This window comes from Barbus barbus (assembly GCF_936440315.1).
Source record: "Barbus barbus genome assembly, chromosome: 15".
Taxonomy (NCBI): Eukaryota; Metazoa; Chordata; class Actinopteri; order Cypriniformes; family Cyprinidae; genus Barbus; species Barbus barbus.
In genome coordinates, this window is record NC_136743.1 from 32,079,103 (window position 1) to 32,104,544 (window position 25,442).

Sequence of the window (25,442 nt, forward strand, 5' to 3'; positions counted from 1 at the left end):
ATCTATATTAGATCTGTATTTGATCTGTATTTGATCTGTATTTGATCTATATTTGATCTGTATTAGATCTATATTTGATCTGTATTTGATCTATATTTGATCTGTATTTGATCTGTATTTGATCTATATTTGATCTATATTTGATCTGTATTTGATCTATATTTGATCTGTATTTGATCTGTATTTAATCTATATTAGATCTGTATTTGATCTGTATTTGATCTGTATTAGATCTATATTTGATCTGTATTTGATCTATATTTGATCTGTATTTGATCTGTATTTGATCTATATTTGATCTGTATTTGATCTGTATTTGATCTGTATTTGATCTGTATTTGATCTGTATTTAATCTGTATTTGATCTGTATTTGATCTATATTAGATCTGTATTTGATCTGTATTTGATCTATATTAGATCTGTATTTAATCTATATTTGATCTGTATTTGATCTATATTTGATCTGTATTTGATCTGTATTTAATCTATATTAGATCTGTATTTGATCTGTATTTGATCTGTATTAGATCTGTATTTGATCTGTATTTGATCTGTATTTGATCTGTATTAGATCTGTATTTGATCTGTATTTGATCTGTATTTGATCTGTATTTGATCTGTATTAGATCTATATTAGATCTGTATTTGATCTGTATTAGATCTGTATTAGATCTGTATTTGATCTGTATTTGATCTGTATTAGATCTGTATTTGATCTGTATTTGATCTGTATTTGATCTATATTTGATCTGTATTAGATCTATATTTGATCTGTATTTGATCTATATTTGATCTGTATTTGATCTATATTTGATCTGTCGAGGAAGGTGATTTCAGATGGGTTAATGTTTTTATCGAAGATGAAGCGCTTCGTGACAGTGCTGTACCGCTCTCTGTCCTGCTGTAATTCAACAGAATGGTGCTATTTATTTGTTTTTTTTTTGATTGATTGATTAGTTGTGATGAAAATCCTGAAAAACCTTTATATGGACACCTCTTCATTAAGATTTATTAACATCAGTAGCCTAGATGTAAATAAATATAATAAATATAATGTATTTATTCTCCTTATCACCTGTGCTCCTGATTTTATTTGTCAGCTTTATATTTCAAGTCTAAACACACTAAACTGTTTGATTCAGAATTTATCGCTGTTTCTGCTCATGAATGACTGAAGTAATTAAAGACAATTACAAAAGACCTTGTTGGATTTTAGAGTAGAAATGCATGAGAGAATGATGTTCAGATATTTAGTGTTGATTGCCAGGAACTCATGTCTCGTGTCACGGAGGTTTAAGACATGACAGGTGATCATTCTTCAGCAAAGCTACAGGAAGTACTCTGTTTCTATCAGGAAGTGACTGACAGATTATTATTTATGAAGACTAAAGCAAAAGGGGATCAGTAATCAGTTGAGAATGAAGAGAAACATCTTTAAGAGGGATTTGAGATGTTTGTTTCAGAACAGATGACAGATGTTTGTGATTTACGTGATTATTCATTCTTGATCCTTCAGAAAGTGAAAGATCAGTTTGGATAGCTAGAGCTCAAACACTGGAGATGTGTCTGCAGAAGAGTGTTTCTTGCCCCGTGTGAAATCTTCAAGGCTCTGGTTCTGTTGTCCTGCAGTCACAGCGTCTGTAGTGTCTGCAGCGCTTCTTGAGAACCAAGAGAACTCAGGAGTGTCCCGTCTGCAGGAGAAGATCCTCAAACACGATCCTCCAGTGAATCTGGTGTTAAAAACCTGTGAGAGTCGTTCCTCAAGGAGAGAAGCGAGCGGCATTCATCAGGATCTGAGGAGATCTGCAGCTTACACTGCGATAAACTCAGACTCTTCTCTCTGGAGGACAAGAAGCATCTTGGAGACACAGCTCTTCTGGATTTAGTCTGTCTCAGTTTATTCTGTTTCTTCATGTCATTCCAGACAGACTGTGTAGGAGCCATGCTTACAATCTTATTTAATATTTCTATGTTCATTTAAATGTTAGTTTGCTACTTTATTGTTAATGTTTATTTCTCTGAGTGTGTGCCCTCTATAGGTGTGAAGGGAGAATGTTTAAAAGGATATACCACCCCTGACAGGAGGGGGGCGCTGGTGCGAGAGCATACAGTCTTTCGACCGTGCGCATGGAGCTAAGACGGCATGGTGCAACAAGCCAGCAATTAGCCTTTAAGTTGTTTGTTTAATGTTACAATTCAAGCTAATTTTGAAACTTCAGTTATTGTTTGGAACTTCAACAAGTCTTTCTGGATCCATTGTGCTCTGCACGCGTCGGAATGTTGTATCAACACCTCCTACAGTGGCCAAGAAACAAGGGACAAAGATTGGAAAGTTGAAGCTTGTTTTTAACCACTACAACATGTCGAAAGACTTTGCTTTGAAAATGGAATTTGTTTGAGAAGAGGACTAATATTGGAGTGGATAGACTGTTTGAGACCACATGGCATTTTAGGCAGCAAACAAAGAAAACTTCTCAAAGAGGTATGTGCTTGAGGATGCAATTAGCTGAGCTAATGCTAAGTTAAATTTGAATGTTATTGGAAAGACTTTCAAGTTTGGTACTGCAGACAGTGAAGAATTTAAAGATCTTGATGTGTGTGATTTTAAAGAAGAATCAGAGGAGATTTGAAAAAAAGGGGTTTTGTCTTTGAAAAGAAGATATTGGCTTGTTTGAGGCAAATGGAGGAGTCTGATGTAGAACAAGCCCCTAGCTCAGCTCAGAAGGATGGGAATGAGGTTGCTGCTGGTTTAAAAGCCTCCAGAGCAGGCAAGATGGCACATCTTACAAGGCGAATGAATATTGTTAATTCTTTGATGGCTGATGCTGAATATTTGGGAGAAGTAAAAGGGAACATGTTGAAGTTCAGTGAACAGCTTGTTGAATTCAAGTCTCTTCAAGAGTCCTATGTTCAAGTGTTAAGGGAAGAGGATAAGGCTGAAGACTTGAAAACCTGGTATGAACCAAGGATGAAGCAAGTTGATGCGTTTGTTTCTACTGTTGAAAGGTGGATGTCTAATGTTCAAGAACCTGACTCTCAATCAAGTACTCAAGTTTCTTTTGCTCCAAAGGTGTCTGACCAGCTAAATGAAGATAATGCCTCAGTGGTTTCGTCTGTGAGTAGTAGTAGATCTGGCAGGTCCAGCAGATCAAGATCAAGCAGAACAAGCGAGTCAACAACTTCAGCACGTATTTCTGCAGAGGCAGAGAGAGCAGCATTACTTACAAAAGCCAATGAACTGCAACGAAAGCATGCTATAGAAAAGGAAGAAGTTAGGAAGATGAAGGAGGTATGGGAAGTTCAAGCAGAAATTGCAGCCACCACAGCTAAAATTGAGTATCTCAAGAATGCTGAAAACTCTGTAACAAATGACAATGTGGTCACCAAAGATCCCATGAATGTGTATTGTGAGGAAATGTTGAATAAAACCCCACTAAGTGCTACAAACACACAGGTAGTAAGGCCAAAAGAGACTTCTCATGCACAACTTTCTACAGCACCAACAGCACCAAGTGTGACTGTGACTTCAAGACATTCTTATCCAAAGAACAATAATGCAGTTCAACAACCCACTACTGTGAATATCGATTCCAAATCATCTGCACAAATCTTTCATTCAGCTAGAGGTAGAGAATCGTCTTCATCTAGTATCATTCAAGGGCATGATCTTGCTACAATTTTTCAAAACCAAAATAACCTGACAGACATGCTTGTGAAACAACAACTTCTCTCCACGTTACCAACGGGAGAAATTCCAGTTTTTAATGAAGCTATTTTGCAGTACAGGGCATTCCTTCATTCTTTTGAGCACATCATAGAATGTAAAACGGATGACAATGAAGACAGATTGTACTTTCTCAGTCAGTACACAAGAGGGCTACCACAGGAACTTGTAAGAAGTTGCCAACACATGACTCCAAGCAGAGGCTACCAAAAGGCAAAGCAACTGTTGAAAAAACACTTTGGTAACGAATATAGAATCTCATGTGCTTATATAGAGAAAGCACTCTCCTGGCCTTCAATTAAATCAGAGGATCCAAAGGCTTTACAAGCCTTCGCATTGTTTCTTAGAAGCTGCTGCAATGGCATGGAAGACTTGCAGTTCATGGGAGAATTGGACACAGTCGCCAATATGAGGAGTATCGCTCTCAAGCTCCCATACAAGCTCAGAGAGAGGTGGTGTATAAAGGCATTCGAATTACAAGAACAAAGGAGTCACAAGGTAAAGATGGTAGATCTTGTCAGCTTTATTGAAAAACAAGCTAACATTGTCTCAGACCCAATATTTGGTGATATCCAAGACTCTGGCCCAAGTAAAGGAGGGCTCAAAGTGTTACTGAAACCCAAATCCAAAGGCAGTTTTGCCACCAATGTGCAAGTGAAACAACCACAGACACAAACTACGGGTTCACCCTCATCATCATGCCTCTACTGTAACAATGCACATGAACTGATGTCATGCTTGCAATTTGGAAAGCAGCCACACAGGGAAAAGATAAATTTCATAAGACAGAATGGAATCTGCTTTGGGTGTTTGACCAAAGAAGGACATGGGAGTAAAGACTGCACAAAGCATCTTTCCTGCACCATATGCAACAAGCAGCATCCGAGTGTACTACACATCAAACCACCAGAATCATCCAAACAACTTAAGAAAACGCCTGCGAGTAGCACACGGGTATCTCTTCATGATGGTAAGCATACAGGAGTCAGGAAACCACAGAGCTACACAGAGTGCCTGCTGTTGATTGTACCAGTCCAGATTAAAAGCTCAAAAGGAAGTAAGATTCTGCACACACATGCCTTTCTTGATCCTGGAAGTTCGGCAAGCTTCTGTACAGAGGAGCTTATGAGGAAGCTCAACATTACTGGAAGAAAGACTAACATTCTGCTTCAAACGATGAGCCAGGATAAGTCTGTGCCCTCTTATATTGTCAGTGGGTTGGAAGTTTCTTCACTGGAAGAAAATGACTTTATTCCATTGCCAGAAATCTACACACAACAGAGCATGCCCGTCGACACCTCTAACATTCCCACAAAGGAAGAACTGTCTAAATGGCCTTACCTGAATAAGGTACAGATTCTTAGGATTCCATCCAAGGTGGAGCTGCTGATTGGAGGCAATATTCCCAAAGCCATTGAACCTTGGGAAGTCTTTAATAGCCAAGGGGATGGGCCATATGCAGTTAAGACCCTGCTAGGGTGGGTTGTTAATGGTCCTTTAAAAGGCAAAGCCACAACAAACAGGTATAGCTGTGATGTTGTTTTTGTTAACAGAATTTCTGTCTCAAACCTACAAGAAATGTTGAAACAACAATACAACCATGATTTCAATGAGAGGTCAAGAGAAGACAAGGCTGAAATGTCTGTAGAAGACAAAAGGTTCATCAAGATTGCAGAACGGTCAATCAAGTTGAAAGATGGACATTACACTCTTGATTTACCGTTTAGGAGGGATGACACAGTGTTACCTAACAATTACCAAGTGGCAGAACAGCGACTTCAAAGTCTGAAAAGAAAATTCAAGAGGAATGAACTATTCAAAACAGACTATACTGAATTTCTTACTGAAGTCATAAATAAGGGCTATGCTGAAGTAGTACCACAACAAGAGTTGAAAAGAACAGACGGTAAATTATGGTACATCCCACATCATGGTGTATACCATCCACAAAAACAGACCATAAGAGTTGTCTTTGACTGTGGTGTTAACTTTCAAGGTAAATCCCTCAACTCAGAACTTCTTCAGGGTCCTGATTTGACCAGCACACTTTTTGATGTCCTCACCAGATTTCGCCAAGAACCTGCAGCAGTTATGACAGACATTAAAGCAATGTTTCATCAGGTCAGAGTGTCAAAGGCAGATCTTGACTTTTTGCGATTCCTCTGGTGGCCAGATGGTGATGCCAGTATGCCTGCTGTGGAACATCGGATGCTAGTACATCTTTTTGGGGCAGTATCATCCCCCAGTTGTGCTAACTTTGCTCTAAGACAAACAGCCAAAGATAACATTGACTGTTTTCGATCTAGGGTAACAAGCACTATTGAGAACAACTTCTATGTGGATGATTGTTTAAAATCACTTCCAACAGAGCATGAAGCAGTAGAGATGGTAAAAGACCTTACATCTCTCTGTCAAACAGGAGGTTTCCATCTCACAAAATGGGTGAGTAACAGTCGCACTGTGCTTGCACATATTCCAAAGGAAGACAGAGCTCAGAATGTAAAGGAATTGGATCTTGACAGGGAAAGTCTTCCCACTGAAAGAGCACTTGGATTATTGTGGTGCGTGGAGAATGTTTAAGTTCAATATTACGGTTAAGTGCAGATCCCACACCGGAAGAGACCTACTGTCAATTGTAAGCTCCATATATGATCCACTTGGACTTTTGAGTCCATTCACTAGGGGTGTGCGATACTGCAAATTTTGGTATCGATCTGATACCGAGTAAATACAGGGCCAGTATCGCCAATACCGATACCGATTCCGATACTTGTCATGTAAAAAAACATAAATTTAAATGACCAACAACAATAAAAAAAAATTAACAATACTAATGTTATGACTAATATTATATTCACCTTAAAGCTACGTGGATATTATTTGCCTTTCTAAAAGGACTTTGCAGGCAGAGGAGCCCAGAACATGAAAGCAATAAACAGTTTCATGTTAAGTATTTTCCTCACAAAGAAAAGATCTATAAAAATAATTAATGTGGCTTAATAAATTAAGAACGTAATATTAAAAGACAAAACTCAGTATACACCTTATTAATGTTGCAAACTAGATATACAAGTAAGCAGATGTGCCCAGAATATGAAAGCAACGCTCAAAGTTTTCACATTATGTATTTTCCTCCCATAAAAAAACATTATAAAGAAAAGTTTAACGTAAGTCGCTTATTGAATGAAGACATTGATATGAAAAAGAACTATTAAACCATAACTCGTTTATTATTGAAAGGATTTTAGTATGTTATGTACGTACTGTATTTTCTGTGTGTTTTATACATACTGTAATATTTGTTTGTTATTATCGCAATAAAACAAAACTGTGATATGAAAAGGCAAATTTGGTATGGTTTATAAAAATATATAGGCCTACTATGTATGTACAGGTAAGCAGATGAACCCAGAACATGAATGCAACACGCTGAATTTCATTTTCTCTAATTGCAATATAAAAACATTTAATATGGTGCAATTAATGAATGGAGGAAGACAGTGATAAAGACCAAATAAATTAATAAACTAAATTCGGTATACAGCTTGTTAATAAAATATAATATGTTGCAAGCAGCTGAGACCAGAATATATATGCAAACATGCTAAACAACATGTTAAGCATTTTACTCCCATAGAAAACCATTATAATGAAAATTTAAAGATTAAGAAATAATTTTAAAAAGCTAAACTCAGTCCACACCTTACAGTGATACTGTATAAAAAGGACAAATTCGGTATACAGGTATAATATGCGCTATGTGATATGTGTGATTCATGATAAGAAAACACTGTTTATTCACTCACACACACACACACACACACACACAGCTGATAGTGTGCTGCAGTCACTGTGCTTTAATGAGAATCTTCATTTCAGAAAACTTATGCAAGCATCATAACAGAGAACAGAACAGCATATATTCACAGGTAAACTCAACAATCGATCAGCGGTCTGATGGCAGAAACCTCAGGACAACATTAAGATCAACTCTGTAAGTGACCTGAAGGATATTGTGAAGATGTCATTCAAAACATGTACTGTAAATACTCTACTTTACTCTAATACTCTATTTTTAAACATACCTATATGTAGTTACAACTGTAATTACATTTATAATTACACTGTTGACCCATCCCTTACACCTTAACCTACCCATACCACCAAACCTGTCCCTAACCTCACCCGCATCCACCTCAATAACCGCAATAGTGTTTTGCAATACATTATGAACACAATAAGTACATTTTACTTATTTTTTTATGTAAGTACACAGTAGTTAAGGCCACCTAATATAAAGTGTGACCACTTGTCCAGATTCAGACAGGATCATATTCACAATACTGTGATGACCACATTAGAAGCTTCTGGTGTGTGTTCTTGTGATGAATGATGTTGCAAATCATAAAGATACAGGTCGAAGCTGCCATATAGTTGAGGAAAAAGCATTTTTTTTCTTTCTTTTGTAAGCTTGCAAAAAACTGCAGTTTGACTATTCAGGCAACCTTGTAGCTCTGGAACCAGCTTCTTTTGAGAATATCCTTTGATCTTAGATTCATGAAGTTCCTCATATATCATGTATATGATCCAGTGATGAGACGGCCTTTGGACTTCAGATAGCCACCTGGAAAAGCCATCTGAGTATAGGGACATGTAAAAATAGTATTTCTGAATTGTTATCCCATGAAAAAACAGTATCATGATGCTCCCACCTGGAACATTTTATCATATGACTGTCTGTTCTGCATCTCTGCTCCTAATCTTGAAACAAGATCCATACAAGAACCTAAGGTTTTCAGACAACACCGCCCTGATATATATAAAGCACTTAGTCAGAACAATCTTTATGTCTCAGTAAAGGCACATGATTCAACTGTAGTCCTCTGACACATTCATCATTGAAGCTTCAGTTTTCAGTTTTGAAGTTGGTGAGCTCCACAGAGTCACAGAAAGTGTCTTGTTATGGGTTTATGCCTGTCTCCTCATATGTCTTCTGTCCTCGGCTGGTCCCGGGGTTATTAGCGGTTGTGTAGTCCTGAAGATGTGCAGTGCACTTGATGTCTTGACCAGGACTTACATATTTCTCTGGGATGAACAGTGAAACTGGTGGTTGTTCATCATCAAACTCGAAATGTTTGGATCAGGAAGCGCAGAGCTCTTGTTAGTCATGATGCCGTTCAGAAGACTTTCACATTCAGGAAAGGTCTTCATTCAGATCGTAAGGGGTTTCAAATTCTGATTTTCTGTTGACCTGCTCAGGACACAAATGAAAACAGATCCTGTGAGTCTCTGTTTCAAAGGGAGGGCATCTCTGTATAATGGAACAAATCTTAGGGTTTGATCTGAACATTTCTCCCCTGGATGAGTTTGATGATAAATGATGCTAAACCCTGACTGCTCTTTTCTGAGAAGAGTTCTTCAGAGCCGATGGACTGTTATCACACATCAAGCCAAGGTCTCAGAGTAATCCTGGACTTTCCTCCGGTCACTGTCAGTCTCTGTATGCAGTTCCTCTGGTCATCACTGGAGGCTTCGAGTGTCTGACAAGGGCAGTAAAAGAAGTCCAGACATCCAGGACAGACTGATGCCAACCCATCCAACATCTAGGATTCAGACAGATTCAGAAAACTCTCCCTGGTTTTTGTTTGACTTGCTGTAAATGAGCAATTTTTCAGCAAAGACTCTGAAGTGACTGATAGCAGTAAGTTTATCTGGAGATCTCATCTTCAGTTTAGTTGAAACGGCAGGGCAGGGTTTGTCCTACGAGGTCTACGAGTGCTTCATGACCTGTGAAGGCTGCTTTATGATCTATTTGTTCCATAGTGAACATAAAATAATGTCTTAGTTTTTATTGTTTCATGGAACCTTGAATTTGAATATAGACCACTATATTCAGTATGGATATAGACCACTCATAGCTGGACGTCTTGTTCATTAAAAACCCCTGATGGTCATTAGAGCAGATCTGTCATGGAGAAAACCCATGAACTTTCATGCTGTTTATTTCATTACTTTCTTTGATTTTAACTTCCTGTTCTAGTCCACTTCCTGCTGGGCTGGCCGGTGCTGGAGGTCTGATCTGGTCTGGTCTGGCCTGGCCTGCTTTTGTGAAACGGTGTTTGTTTGTTTTTTATTTTTGGGTCATTCTTCAATTGGGGTGGCAAATGAGAGGCAGAATTTGTAAAAATGCTTGTTTGTTTTTTTCTAATAAAAGTTATTGCTATGCATTTAAAATTAGTTTAATATGCTATATCTATTAAAATAGAAGCTTAAAAACATTTTGATTTTTAAATAATTTCAATCAAACACTGGTGACAGCCACTTATGTCTAATATTTGAAGTAAATTTTTGGTTTGTTCTAAAATGAGCAGGGATATGCAACTTTAGGTAATAATTCATAAATTAATTAATTACTTTAAGGATCAGTTTCAATGATCATTTAAATTTCAGTTTTTAAAATAAATGTTCAATTGTTCATCTTGGCCCCTATTTCCGCCAAAGGAGAATAGTTTATTTGTAAAACAAAATGGGATATACATACAAAAAAAGACAGCAAAATGGTCTGTGGTACCATTATAGTCTTTATTCTAAACGATTAAAACACTTTATAGTCTAAAAACTTTAGATTATTAGATTAAATGGCTCTGAAGGAAATAAATTTCAGATACCACCACAGACTTTATATTGCAAGTTACTATAGGCTCTGAGGTGTTACCAGGAAAGACAGTAACACCACAGAACAATCAGCCTAAATCCAGACTTTTCTCAAATATTGGCTGCCATCATGATGATTTCAAGATCAGGGGACAATTTGGAAATATTAATAAGTATGTATTTATCAAGATTTTGAATGTACTCCCCATGCACCCCTCAGATCAGCCAGCACCTGCAGTGACCTTTACACACAGGAAGTAGTCCAAATATAATTACCCCCCTTTTCTTAAAGAGGCAACATCCATTGTTGTAACACCACAGACATGAATTTGGGGGACACAACTTTAATTTTTTTTTTTTTTTTTTTTTATAATTTAATAAAATTGTATATGTTAAATGAAATCTATATTCACAATATAGCCACTTTATTTGTGTTAAAAATTTTATATTGTTGCAATTACATTCCATGATACCTCTCTAAGGTCTGGTGGGAACATGCATATTTTGTTACAAATGCAATCTCTAAAACTCAATTAAATGTATTTTAAGCAAAAAAAAAAAAAAAAGGAAACTATTAACAGTGCACAAATTGTGTTTAGTAAAACACAAACACAACATTTTATGATTTATTGGAATTTAAAGTTTATTTCAACTGTTGTAAAGCAGACGGCCACCACAAATGAAGAATGACCCATTTATAATTTTTCCCTGGACAGCGCTTGAAGTGTAAGCCTGAGCTCTCTGTGCCGGGATGATGATGATGATGCTGATGATGCTGCTGCTGATGAAGATGTGCTCGGTGTGGCCGGTAGGGAGAGTTAGAGAGAGACTGAGTGATTCTGAGCGAGTTTGAGCTTCAGTCCTCACACACAGCACTGCTGCAGTGTTCCACAGAGACCCCGGTATAAGCGCTGACACGGACACGATGCTGCTGCTCCTGAGCCGGGCTCTGCTGCTGGCTCTGCTGCTGGAGGCTCCGCAGGTAACGCTTCACAGACGCAGAGATACACGCGTGTAGCGTTAGTGACGGTGCTGTTCCGTGAGGACCGACAGACACCGCTGAGGGAAGTTCGGTTATTATCTCCTCGTGGAAATATTATTATCAGAAGAGTGCGGAACTTACATCTGATCCGCACTTTACCCTGAAATCAGTTCTTTCACTTTAATGCGAAACATCCGCTGGTTTGGGCCTCCAGAGCTTATTCGCGTCACATTTATCAGGCTTAGAGTAGATCTGGGGTCATTTTAGATTTGGTAAACTGTACCTTTACTTTCATTGCTGTCTGAAAATTTGAACGTAAAATCAGTTACAATCACGTTTTCAAGTTTATCACATTTTTCAAGCACTTTGAATCGTTATTACTTGAGTGTTTTTTTTGGAGTTAACGTGACAGAAATGATTGTCACAGGTTACATGAGAATGCTGTTATAACAAAGTGATGAAAAGAAAACCTGTCATCAGTCAGTCATTCAGACAGTCAGTTATTCAATAAAAACAAGTTTGCTGGTCTGAAGGAGATCCTATATTCATTTATTTACTACTTTATCCAGAAGCAGGAGCGGTAGTCTAATATTGTTTAATGTCTTTGTGTTTATAACGGAGTAGGTGAACAGCAGAGACTAAGGCGTGTGTGTGTGTGTATGTGTGTGTGTGTGTGTGTGTGCATGTTTATGTGGTTTATGAGGACACAAATTTGTAAAATGACATGGGTATGACAGAGGTATTACAATATGAAGGTGGTTTATGAGGACACTGCCTATGTCCCCGTAATTCAAAAGGCTTAAAAAACATACTAAATGGTGTTTTTTTGAAAATCTAAAGATGCACAAAGTCTCCTGTGAGGGCTAAGTTTAGGTGTAGGGTTGGTGTAGGGCAATAGCACACACAGTTTGTTCAGTATAAAAACCTTTACGCCTATGGAGAGTCCCCATAAACCACAAAAACCAACATATGTGTGTGTGTGTGTGTGTGTGTGGAAGTGATTGTGGTTCTGTGTGTGCTGATGCTTGTGTTCTGGTCTTGCAGTCGGGCTCAGCGAGCGTCTGCAGGCCGGGCTTCTCCGAGGACCTTTACACCGCAGTGATGCCTGAGAGAGTTCTGCCGGGCCGGCCCCTGATTACCGGTACAGATCCGGACCCGCTCACACACAACACTGTCTGCATGCTTACTCAGTGCCAAAGTGAACACAATGTAGAGAAAAAATTAAAATGATGAATTCTAAAACTGCCAAATTATACATGGAAAAGCAGCTCCTAAAATAATAGAAAAACAGAAATACAAATATAAATAATAAATTCAAATGTATTAGTTTTTTTTTTTTTTTTGGGATCTGTTTTCTCAAGCAAACGGTTTTTGTAGTTTGTAGTATCTCACATCATACTGTAGGGTGTCAGACGCTCTCAGTTCAGAAACTGTGATCTGCTTCTGGGTGACTGTCTATAGGACGAGATATCTACCGTATACAAATGTGTTTGCACCATGTGAGTGAGTGAGTATGTGTGTGTGTGTGTGGGGTTTTGTTTCATGTGATTAAGTGGCTAAACAACACTGTAGTTTGGCTAATGCTATTGCTTTATAAAAGCATTTGATCAACCTGATTACAGTAATTTACTTCTAATTTATTATGTTCATCACTGATTTTACAGTCACTGAGTTTGATTTTGCTCTATAGATGTTTCTTGTGGATTTATATTTGCAATGCAAACATATATGAGTGTCTGCTGTGAACACAAGATTGGAAGTGTGTAGACACTCTTATTAACCATGCTGTGGTATCTTCTGCATACAGTCGTGGAAATAGCTGTGGTTCACTGGATCTGTTCAAATATAAATGCCTCTATAATAGTCTATATAGTAATAGATAGTGACGCTATGTTTATTTCTGTCTCCTGTAAATGAAGGATGTTCAAACTGGGCTTCAGGTCCAGTGGGCTGATTCTAGGAGGTGCATGGAAATTTTAAGGAAAATTTAAAAAAAAACTCTTTGGATTCATATTTATTGTGAAGGCATCTATATAGTTTTTAACAATGATCAATAATTATTTTTCATTAGTAATAGTATTTTCTAGATAATATTTGAGTTATTTTTCAGTGCAGAGTGCATGTGTGGATCTGCTGCATGTGTTCATTCGAGTGGATTCGAGTGGATTTGTGGATCCGTTGAGTGATTGTGTTGGACGTTATGAGTCTGTCGTGTCTCATCTGTAAACCTGTATTCTCTGAATAGACATTATTTTCATACACACAGCATTTCTTCTGTTCAGATTTTTGGTAAAAATTCTGGCTGTATGCTCCATATTTGCATGCTACTCGTACTATTTTGAACTCATTACCTGTGAAATTGTGACATAACTGGTGTGAGTATTTGTAAATGACAGCAGTGATCAATCATAAAGATTAGTGCCAGAGTTACTAACAGCTTACAAACCCTCTTTTGGCATTAAACATCTGCTGTCAGGATTGACTAAACACACTAAAGGCAGTGAAACATTAGCGATGGTTATTTTTGTGGCTGATATTATTGCATATGCATCTGTAGGAGTTTCTCTTTCAGAGCCAGCATTTATGAGAGAAGAGGAGTTAAATCAATCACAGTGTGATTTACTAAGGTCTACTCTAGTCAGTTTATTAGTATTTGTGTCATTATTTAAAGCCCAGTAAAGCATGTTTTAGCTCATTATTTGCGTCTGTGTCACACACCTGATTATCATCGGCTATGCTCGTTTGCCACGCTCAGTAGATTGTGTTTATGGGAATGATCTGCGTCTGTGCTCTATAATTTGATGCAGTGATAGTCACCGCAGGTGAAGCTGGTTTTCACTGCAGGATTGTTGAGCATGTGTGGTCCTGTCTGTTTGTGTTTGTTTGTTTAATTGTTGCTCGAGGGACGTTAATAAAGTGGGTCTGATGAATTCCTGCTGTGGTTTTTTGAGTCTCACTCCATGTTCATGTGCTCAGTGAGACGTGACTCTATAAATATGTGGCAGCCGTGTGTGCTATCACTGGAGAATGTGCTGGTCAGTCTCAGAAATAACAGCTTATCTAATGGCTCATTAGTTTATCGCAGAGAGGTGGTTATTAATCTGACACGGAGCTGATAACGCAGCGCTCTCAGTAAGTGGGTGTGGGTGGACACGAGAGTGAAATGTGACGCTGAATCAAACAGAGATGCTGGAGTTACGGTATTTCTCAGGATGGTCGGACTATTATTCCACTACTATTCCTGTTAAAGACCCGACCAACTGAGAGTGTGTTTGCTGGCAGGACACTCACAGTTTACACTTTTATACAGAGATCATTGTGACCAGTTATCTCATTTGCAGCTGTTCTCCTCCTTTTCTCTTCCTCAAATCTCCTCAGTAATCCTTACTTCTCCCAGCATGGTGGTCACCTCATTAATTGGTCTCTTGTTCTCTTTGTGAGGGAGGCAGTATGCCAACTAGCCAATGTCAAAACATATCACAGAGTGATTATTCAGTGTGTTTGCCTAGACCATGTCTGAAGAAGAGCCCTTGGTATCAGTGCAGACGCGGACATTCATTCAGGCTATTATACAAACATATCTTACATGTCTGACAAAAACGCACCGTATCAGTGATTTGAGATTTGGTGAAGTTGCTGCGTTCTGTGGTGGAACATGCTAAACTCATCAGAAATGAGCTGGCATACAGCTGTGGTGATATACTGTATAGCCAAGAATTTTCCACTCAATATACTAAAAATTATTCTTTAGTACTTCTCAAGTTAAACTTGAATATGAACTTAAATGTGATTTTAACATACTTTCTCCATATTTAATTTTTTTTATTTAGTCACCACTTGTAGTACACTTGAACCCACTAGTGTATGAAAAATTCAAGTGTACTACAAGTGGTAACTAAATACATTTTTTAGATGCATAGAAAGTGTTAAAAGTGCATTTTAGTTTATATTCATTGTGTCCTAAAATAGCACAGTTGAGTACACTTTGGTGTTCTTAAGATTATTTTAAGAAGTACTAAAGAATAATTTTTAGTATATTAAGGACAAAATTATTGCACAAAAATCGAGCACTTTAAGTACATTATGGAAGTGCACTGTTTTTTCACTTGGGCAGTCTGAATACATGCAGAAACCCCAGTTATTGTGCTTTGAAAACAAGCCCCTCACAAACACAATTGAAGAAGAGAAAAAGACAAAACCCTACCTGTCACATGTTACCTGTCTTATGTTTGGACTTTTGTCTCATTTCCTGCCTCGTGTGCCATTTGTAGTCAATCTGTAGTCTTGTTGATTCATTGGTCCCCTTGCTTGTTTCTTCAGGTGTGTCTTGTTAGCTTGTTAGCATCCCTGTAGTTAAATACCCCAGTGTTTAAAGGTGCGTTCACGCCATATTGGAATTCCCGTAATTACAAGATTCCAACTTGTAAAAAGCATTCACGTCCTCGTAGAACTCGTAATTACAACTTGTGAACTGGGAGTTTTCTGAGAGCTACGACTTGTACCTCGTGACCGCTGCACCACATGACCACCGCAGGCTCTGTTTAGGCGTTGATAGTGCTGCCATAGAAAAGCATAAGTCCGAGGACGTGAACAGATCAGAGTAGAACGTCACGTGTTGTCATCTCAAAATTACAGTAATTATGATATGGCGTGAATGTAGCATTAGGCTGTGTTGACACGTGGCATTAACATGTGATCACTGTGATCTGATCAATCAGGACACGGAGCGTTTACACTTGGCAACATCAACTGACTTCTGTATCTGGATAACCAATCGGATCGGTCTTTCCCGCGCAATATTTAAATAAATTAGAGAATGGCCCCTGTGCAAAGTCAACCTGAAGTGTTGGGTTTTCTTTTGAAAACCATGTTCAGTCGAGGGACATTTCACAAATGAAAGACATAAGTGTAGGAGTCATCTTAGGTTACGTATGTAACCCCAGTTCCTCGAGGGAACGAGATGCTGCGGCTGGAGACGCTTTGGGGAACGCCTTCAGCCTAACCTGCTCTAAATACAAGTGAAATCTGTCCAAAGGATGGGAGAGACGTCACGGGCGAGGTGACGTAATGACCAGCTGGTATAAAAGCACGTGCGGTGAAACCGGTATCAGCTTCTAGAATGAAGCAAGTGCTGGCAGGGATGCCGGAAGTGTGGCCTCGAGACGCAGTGTCTCGTTCCCTCGAGGAACTGGGGTTACATACATAACCTAAGACTTTCCTCTTCAGGAACTCGAGCTGCGTCTGGAGACGCTTTGGGGAACGAGATATCCACGCTGCCAGACTTACCAATCCCTGCCCAGTGTGTATCTATGCGGAGCACATCTAGGGCAAGAGGACAGAAGAGCCTGGAGTGGCCCGCATGTCCAGGCCATAGAACCTGACAAAGGTCAGGGGCGTAGACCATCCCGCAGCGTTGCAGATGTCCTGTATTGGGACACCTGCGAGGAAGGCCTTGGAGGCCACCACACTCCTAGTGGAATGAGCCTTGACTCCCATCGGCGAGGGGAGGTCAGATGACTCGTAGGCAATGTGAATGGCATCGACAATCCCCCGACTGAGGGCCTGCTTTGAAGCAGGAAGACCTCTCTTAGGGGGACCATAGCAAATCAGCAGTTGGTCCGCCCTTCTCCACAGGGCAGCTCTGTGGACGTATGCGTCCAGTGCTCGCACTGGACACATACAGTTAAGCCTTTGCTGGTCAGGCTCCCAAAAGCGAGGAGGACTGAAGGCCTGCAGGCTGTGGCGTGATGGAAGGAACTTTGGGGACGTACCCTGCACGAGGGTACAAAAAGGCTTTGGCCATGCCAGGCGCAAAGTCCAAGTGAGTAGGGGCCACTGACAGGGCCTGCAGATCCCCAACTCTATTCAGAGAAGAAATCGCCAGAAGAAACACAGTCTTCAGGGTGAGATGGCGATCCAAGATCTCCTCAATAGGCTCGAAGGGAGGCCTACAGAGAGCATCCAACACCACAGCCAGGTCCCAAGGAGGAATCCAGGACCGTACTGGGGGCCTTAGCCTCAGTGCACCACGGAGGAAACATGTAACTAGGGGGTGTCTACCCACTGACTGTCCACCAAGAGAGGCGTGGTATGCCGAAATCGTCGCCACAAAGACCTTCAAGGTGGAGTGGGTTAACCCTGCGGAGAGTCGAGCCTGCAGGAACTCCAGCACTGTACCAACCGGGCAGTTAACTGGGTCGAGCTGGCGATCTTTGCACCATGAAGTGAAGAGTCTCCACTTCAGGGCATACAGTTTCCTCGTTGAGGGAGCTCTGGATTGGAGGATGGTCTCAACAACCTCGGTTGAGAGACCGGAAGCTATGAGCCGTGCCCCCTCAGGGGCCACACCCACAGCCTCCATAACTACGGGCGGGGGTGCACAAGGGTGCCTCCTGCCTGTGAGAGGAGATCCCTCCTGACGGGAATCTCCCATGGAGAGCCGTCGAGGAGGGAAATCAGGTCCGAGAACCATACTCGGCCCGGCCAGAACGGAGGCTACTAGCAGCAGCCGGACCCTGTCCCGACGCACTCTCTCCAGAACCCCGGGAAACAGAGCAATCGGGGGGGAAGGCGTACATACGAAGCCTCAGCTACCTCTGTACCATGGCATCCAGCCCCAGTGGAGCTGGATGTACTAGAGGGGACATTGCACTGTCTCCTGAGTGGCGAAGAGGTCCACCTGAGCCTGGCCAAACACTCTCCAGATCTGCTTCACCACCTCGGTGTGAAGCATCCATTCCCCGGGCCACGGCCCCTGTCTCGACAGGATGTCTGCTCCCACATTGAGATGGCCAGGGATGTAAACTGCTCTTAATGAGAGAAGTTTGCCCTGGGACCACACAAGGATCTTGTGCGCCAACCTGTTCAGGGGGTGCGACCGCTGACCTCTTTGGTGGTTGATATAAGAGACCACCGCTGTGTTGTCAGTTCACGAGAGAGGGGCAGAGTTTTGCACAATGCAGGCACAATGGCTTGATTGCATTTACATTACACTGAGATCCAATCACAATGCGTCCTCGACTACCTCTGGACCAGGACACGCTGAATGGATATCATTCCTATCAGAAGCACGTTTACACTTGTCTTTTCAATGTGTATGTGGACCGCATCTGGATACAGGTCGCATGTTAATGCCAAGTGTAAACGCAGCCTTAGTCAGCCTTTGTCAGTCGTTGTCTTTGGTTTGGTTGTGTTTACTTTGTGCTCTCTGTGTTTGGATTACCCTATGTTTTATTAATAAACTACAGTGCTTGCACTTGGATCCTGCCTCTGCTCTTCCCTGCATCAACCAGTTGTCCTATCTGTCAAACAAATATAAGAAAACTGATCTTACCAATATCCTACCAAATTAAAGTGCTAGAAGTGTTCTTAATCATTATAAATAAATAATAAAATATATACATTTGTTATATATTTTCAATAAAATACCCCCCCCCCCCCCCCCCCAAAAAAAAAAAACAGCTGATACCCCCCACAGACACACACTGTATGAGGAACCTGAGTCACATCCACAGACCTGAAGGTCAGGAAGTGCAACAGCTTCACCGTTAGTGGCACAACAGATCCGTTTAAGGGACAACTTTGTGTCTTATTCACCCCTGAATGGTTTATATTAGCATCTTAAGGGTACATATTACTACTCTAAGGTACTAATTTTCAACCTTTTAACAGTAGATAAAGTACAAAGTTGATCCCTTAATAGTTCTGACCAGCTTAAACAGCTAGTAACACTTTCAGCTTTACTCAACAACTGCATAACAACCATTCATAACAGCCTAGAACTGTGGTGGGGAATTTTGGACATAGTAATTACACTATTACTATAAATGTTACCAGACTCTTTTTAATAGACAAGGTAGGCCTACTTGTCTTGATACTGACATTACATTACTAAAGTTAGTAGTTTTGTAGATTCCAATATATTTTATGGATTATAGGGCACATTTAGGCATACATTTGGGGTGGTATACATTTTATTTACAGCTTTATTTAGAAATGTAATAGGCCTATATTGTATATTACTATGTGTTATGAGATTTATTTACTGTATCGCGTATCTTGTCAGTGTGTGCACTTGCTTGGCCATTTGTAGTTGATAAACAGGAAAGTACTAGCAGAAGGCAGTGTAATGAAGTGGTCTTTAAGAGAAGCAGTCTATCAGCGGAAGTTTAAAATCAGCTCGTAAGTGTGTTTACTTGTCTCAGTGTTTAGCGCATTTGCCGTTGCTAGGAAACGCTTATTTTGTTTACTGGGGTGAGAGTTGCTGAAATCGCGTTTGGTCTCGTACTGTATCGCGTATCTTGTCAGTGTGTGCACTAGGGGTGTTCGGTTCCGGTTTTTTTGGAGTCGACTCCGACTCCCGACTCCTAATTTTGGAGTCGGTGGAATCGACTCCTCGACTCCATTTACTTTGAATTAAAATAGGGTCAGGATTCAGAAGGTGCGTCTCAATATGCTTCCTCGTTTCCTCACTTCTCGCTCATATGTCCTACGACCCTGAAACCGATCGAGCTCCGCTCTCATGTAGGACATCTAAATTCTTTAATTCCACCGGGAGGAGGGCGAGGAACGAGGAGGCTTCCTGAGGAGTCCAGAACGAGGATACAAATGTTTCCTATACTAAAATGTTTAATCAACTAAACCTTATAAATCCCCCTCCTTTTCACATCGCAGCTTCTTCAAATCATATTTAAGTGTGCAATATGTTAGTATTAATCATTAAACTTGTAAAAGCAGACTTGTTTTAGACAGTGTATTTATCTATTTATTTTGTATATTATTTTATATAATTTTAATGTAGTGAAGCTATGAACTTTAGCTTAAGCATTGTTTAACTTTATTTTTTAACTTTTTTTGTTTAACATTGAAAAATATTAGTTATATTATTACCAATAATAACTGTTGTTTAATAATAGTTTTTAATGCACTTGTCATTTAATAATAGAAAATGAACTTCATATAGAGTGAGTACATGCCATTTCACTAATGTTAATGTTCCATCCTCGCATCCTAAGGGGATGGAGGTAAGAGGAAAGGAAACAAGGATGCATATATAAGAATTGACAAGCACACAAAGCATTACATAGTTTTTGTTATACACTTAATTTACTCCCTTCAGTTTTCAGAAGTACAACACTAAACACTATACTCTTATTTACACAGCACTTGTCTTTTAATGTCTTATTTAGGGATAACCTACATGATTACATACATTACCTGGAAATTATAGATATCAAAGCTCTTCTGTAGAAAACGTCTAATTTTGTATACAAATAAGTAAAGGTCATTATTAAAATGTTTAATATTGAAAAATTAATCAACACAGACAAGAAACAAAAATCACCTCTAAGAATGCCTATATGAAATAAAAAGTATATTTAATGACTGATTGCAACACATTACCAGTTTTATTGCCGTTTTTGCATTTCATAAACACAGCGTTGCTACACATACTATAATACATCATATATTATTCATAAATATGCGACTTCTGTTCGATGAAACGCTTTCAAGTGTTTCCACATGCACAACGTTGAACTGTTGAATTTTAAACAACGTTTACAAATATCACAACGAACTTTAGTTTTGTCTTCGGTTCAATACAGTCAAATCACAACCAATTGGCTGTATTGAACCACATCATGATTGATTGAGCCGCAAAACAGACCCAACAGAAAAAAACTACATTATTGTTCTTTGTTTTCCTGGCATTACTTATTTTTTCCTCTCATTTCTTTATCTTTTTGTTTTAATTTCTGTATCTTTACATTCATTATAATCTTTTCGTTATAATTAACTGTTGCTGTGTTGAACTTGAAAAAAACACTCGACACTGGGAGTCGATTCCTGACCTGGAGTCGATTCCGACACTAGGGCTAGTGAGAGTCGAGGAATCGACTCTTTTGGAGTCGACTCCCCATCTCTAGTGTGCACTTGCTTGGCCATTTGTAGTTGATAAACAGGAAAGTGGGTCCAGCTGAATTGAAATGATGATTTGTTGGATTGGTATAAAAAAGGTTATTATACCGCGGCAGCGGTCGCGGCAGTCGTCATGTGAAGCCCTCTTAGTGTGAAGACCGAAGAGTGTAAAGACCATCAACTCCACCGGGCAGGGACACCGGCAAGGGATAGTAGTATCGCTTTTTATTTAATTTTTTCATTTATATGTTTATTATTGAAATGTTGTTATATGCATGTGTCAATTTTATTTAATTTCTTTATTTTCTTAATATGTGGGTATATAGTATTTATAGAGTTGTAACTTTTTAGTTTTAGTTACTTTTTCTTATTTGTAAGTCGCTTTGGACAAAAGCGTCTGCTAAATGACAAAAGTTAAAGTAAGTAATATTATTCTCTGGTTTTCAGGAGTACAGTATAAATGACGACAAAGCTAATAGATTCAAAGTTCTTGACACACACACACACACACACAGTTGTTTCTGGTTCTTGATGAGATATTCTCCCAGTATGGTGATGAGAATCGCTTCACCGTTTGTGTCATGTATCACTCTGTTTGCAGTATTTCTCACAGTTAGGGTTAGTGTCATGGTGGATAATTTGTTATGGGTAAATCTAATGAGCAGTCTTTGGTCTCATTAATCTACTATTTGATCCAGAGCAAATAGTTCTGGCTGAGGGCAAAATTCCATCACATTATATTTTATATCACTTTAATGCTGTATATCAGAGCACTGCCTTTGTACTTTTGACCAAAGACTATGGGGACTTTTTTTCAACTGAATTGCCTCACAACATTTATGATGGCTGTTGTTGTTTGTATTAAATATTATTATTCAATAAATAATACTTCTATATAAATAATAGTAGCATTTAATAATAGTGTTTAGTATTAGTGTTTAGGTGTGTGTTTGTGATGGTGATTTTTAGTTGCATTGTTCTGCCTTATATTGAAAGACACTTATAGACTTATGTTGAAAGAGACTGAAACACTGTTGTAAACAAGGAAGTTATTTTTACTTTCAACAACAGCTTGTCCACAGCCAGCAAATGCACTGAGCAGCGCTGTCATCGGAAATCATGTTTAACAGACAAAAGGATAGTACGACAAAGATATTGCTTTCCTCAGCGGACATTCAAACGAATGTTTTATTGTGAATATGAGATTGAGCGCAAAAGAATGAATGCTGTATCAGATGCAGGTAATCACACTCGCTTAGTCCATTTTTCTACTACACATAATACACAGCTTTTAATACAGTAATACAACAAGCTTTTAATGAAGAAACTCAACATTCCTTCATTACTAGTTCTAAAGTGATGTTTTGGAATAAGTAACGGAGGCTTGGGCTCAGCTGTTACACTGTCAAACTGGGATTTGAATCTGTGGTGGAAGAAAGTCAAATTGGTGCAAAGCCATTTGCACCATGCTCTTCCGTCACTTAATATTTTATTTTGGTGCATCAATATATTAAATTGTGCCTATGGCCTATAGATTTGATATGAAACTAACAAAACAGTGAGCGTTTGTCATTTGTGTAGTTTGAAAGCATGTAATTTATGTTGGCACTGCTGTTATCTATTCTATTCGACTGTGATAATGTTGAGGATGTCTAACCTTTTGTGATGTCATCAAAATGCATGGTGTTAGAAAGATGCTGTATGTTTGAATGCAAATAGCTTCTAAATGGGAATTTTGTTATTGTTTTGGAGCACACTAGCTCATAGAAAACCTTAAAACTAACAAATTCATACTAGCAGCCAAAAAAAATGTTCATGTGAACTTTAATTGTTCTTGTGGGTGTTCAGGAGGGGAATTTTCCTGCACAGTTGTTAGCATACTTCTCACATTCCATTTTCTTACAGATAAAATCAAGTCTAACCCTAGAGTACCTTTTAACAGCTGCTGGTTTTAACCTTGCTTTACAGCAGTAGTGTGTGTCTGACAGATAATATTTCATCAGTACAGTGTGAAGTGCACATCATCCCTGCCGTTTCTTGTCTTTATTCTTCTCTTTGAATTTTTCGCTTCCCTTTCTGGTGGAATTTGAGGTGTGGATCACTGTCTTTCTCACTACAAAGGGGGGCCTGTTTGTATTCGGGCTGCCAGTTCACTAAGCAGCATTCAATACCTCTTTTATTGAGTCCTGGTCCTCCCTCGCTCTCTGTCTCTCCCCCGGGCTTGTTTTGCTCATTATAGAGGCCGAATGCACTGAGAATCATCCTCATATTCATCACAGAGAACGGAAAAACACATTCTCCAGCAGGCCCACTGTTGTCCGTCAGATCTCTCTTTGTTTTCTCTGATGCTGGAGGGTGTGGGTCCTCTTGGCACGGCTGTGTGTTATTTCAGCGTGGTGTCAGGTTTCATGGCTGGCACTGCCTGTCTCTGAGTTTAGGATCCTAGCCGCTCAGAGACCGGTGTAATACATCAGAGTCGCACCTCCAGACGTGACGTGTGTTGTGTGCTTTGTGGCAAATCAGAGAAAGGCTGATAGTATTTGACCCTGGTGAAATAACCATCCTTTCCTCTTTCATAGTGTTGTACCTGAACTTATTCTGCACACAGTCGTCCAAACTGAGCATGGCTTTGTTTCATAGAAACCTGGTGGTTCTTCAGAAGGCTGATTGTGTTTCATTGCTCTCCTGGATAACATGCTTTCTTTCACACAGCCGTATGTCATTCCTGACCGTTTCCACCATAGCCAGCTCCTGCTGGTCAGTCACACAGGTGAGCCACGAGTACATACATATGTGTCCTGAAACAGAGGATGCTGGATATTTTACAACTCTAAATGCTCAATTGTGTAACTTCTCTATTTTTTTTGATGGCTACTCAACATAGTAACACAATTTATTGTACTTTATAAAGCTTGTTTGCCATTTCAGTAACAGATAACCAAATGTAATGAACGTTACATGTAGTCTAGTATGCTAACCCGTACTCAGATTTTGTCCTCTGCATTTAACCCATCCAAGTGAACACACACAGCTCCTCGGTACTGAAGGTGGAAGACAGCACTGTTCATTCCTGCTTGTGCTGGGAATCGAACCCACAACCTTCGGCTTACAAGTCTGACACTCATACCATTAGGCCACAACTGCCCCACATTGATTTCTTGTTAAAAAGCAAATTGTTTCAAATAATAACCAATGTTGAAAGTGTGTGAGAGAGAGAAAGAGAGAAAGAAAGAGAAAGAAAGAATTTGCAATTTATTAACAGAGCAGGATGGAGAAGGAGGAAACAGTCAGTGACTGTATGTCTATCAGACAATTCAGAGATACATGAGAAGAAGGGAGACATATGGAGTCAAATACAGCTCACATACTGTAAACAGAGGCCTGGTGGAGACTGACAGATTACGGTCACCAACCCTTCATCTGAACAGATCAGTTACAGTAGAGATTCAGTCATATGGTACAGCGAGAACATTTACTGTATTAAACTCTGCTCTTTACAACATCTCGTGGTTGTCATACCTTCATCACTTCTTCTGATAACACACTGGACAGACAGTATTACAAACATTATGGATTTCAGCTCAGTTACGAGAGTTAGGTAATGTCAGTGTATTTTCTAGCATGACAACTATAGCCTGTATTACTGTAACAGCTTTAACTCCTAGAAAGATGTATGATGTGCAGTGACAGATCTGCGATCACAGATTCATCATAAAAAAAAAAAAAAAACTGCAAGTTACTTGCATTTTTATTTTTCAAACACAGATGCCAATAGAGAGGCAAAAATCACATACTGCAGCTTTAAACGACAAAGGGACAAATTTATTAAAAGCTTGCAGCAGCGCAAACCTTTTCTGGTTTTAAGAAACTACAGTCAGGATTGACTGAAGACATGCAGTGACACAGTAGCGATGAAAAGACGTGCATGTGCAGTTATTGTAGTGGCTGATTTTATTGCATATGCATTTGTAGGAGTTTCCCTTTCAGAGCCAAAATTAATGTGAAGAGAGGATTTAAATCAATCATGATTTACTAAGGTTTGTGCTAGTCAGTTTACTTTGATTTGTGCCAGAAAAGCATGTCTTAAAGGTGCAGTAAGTGATTTCTGAGAAACACAGTTGATATTTCAAATCACCAAAACATGTCCCTATACTCAAAAGGAT

General features: G+C 39.4%; 1 protein-coding gene across 5 annotated transcripts in view; it reads left to right on the plus strand.

The window, feature by feature from the left end:
• The first annotated feature begins 11,162 nt into the window (after positions 1-11,162).
• Positions 11,163-25,442, plus strand: part of LOC306881479 (cadherin-2-like) — a 76,854-nt gene continuing 62,574 nt past the window's right edge. For all 5 annotated transcript variants that reach the window (XM_079435600.1, XM_079435601.1, XM_079435603.1 and 2 more), the window contains exons 1-2: positions 11,163-11,361; positions 12,406-12,502. In XM_079435600.1, the coding sequence (XP_079291726.1) occupies positions 11,305-11,361; positions 12,406-12,502 (154 nt within the window). In that variant the 5' untranslated portion in view covers positions 11,163-11,304. The remainder of the gene's footprint in view (positions 11,362-12,405; positions 12,503-25,442) is intronic.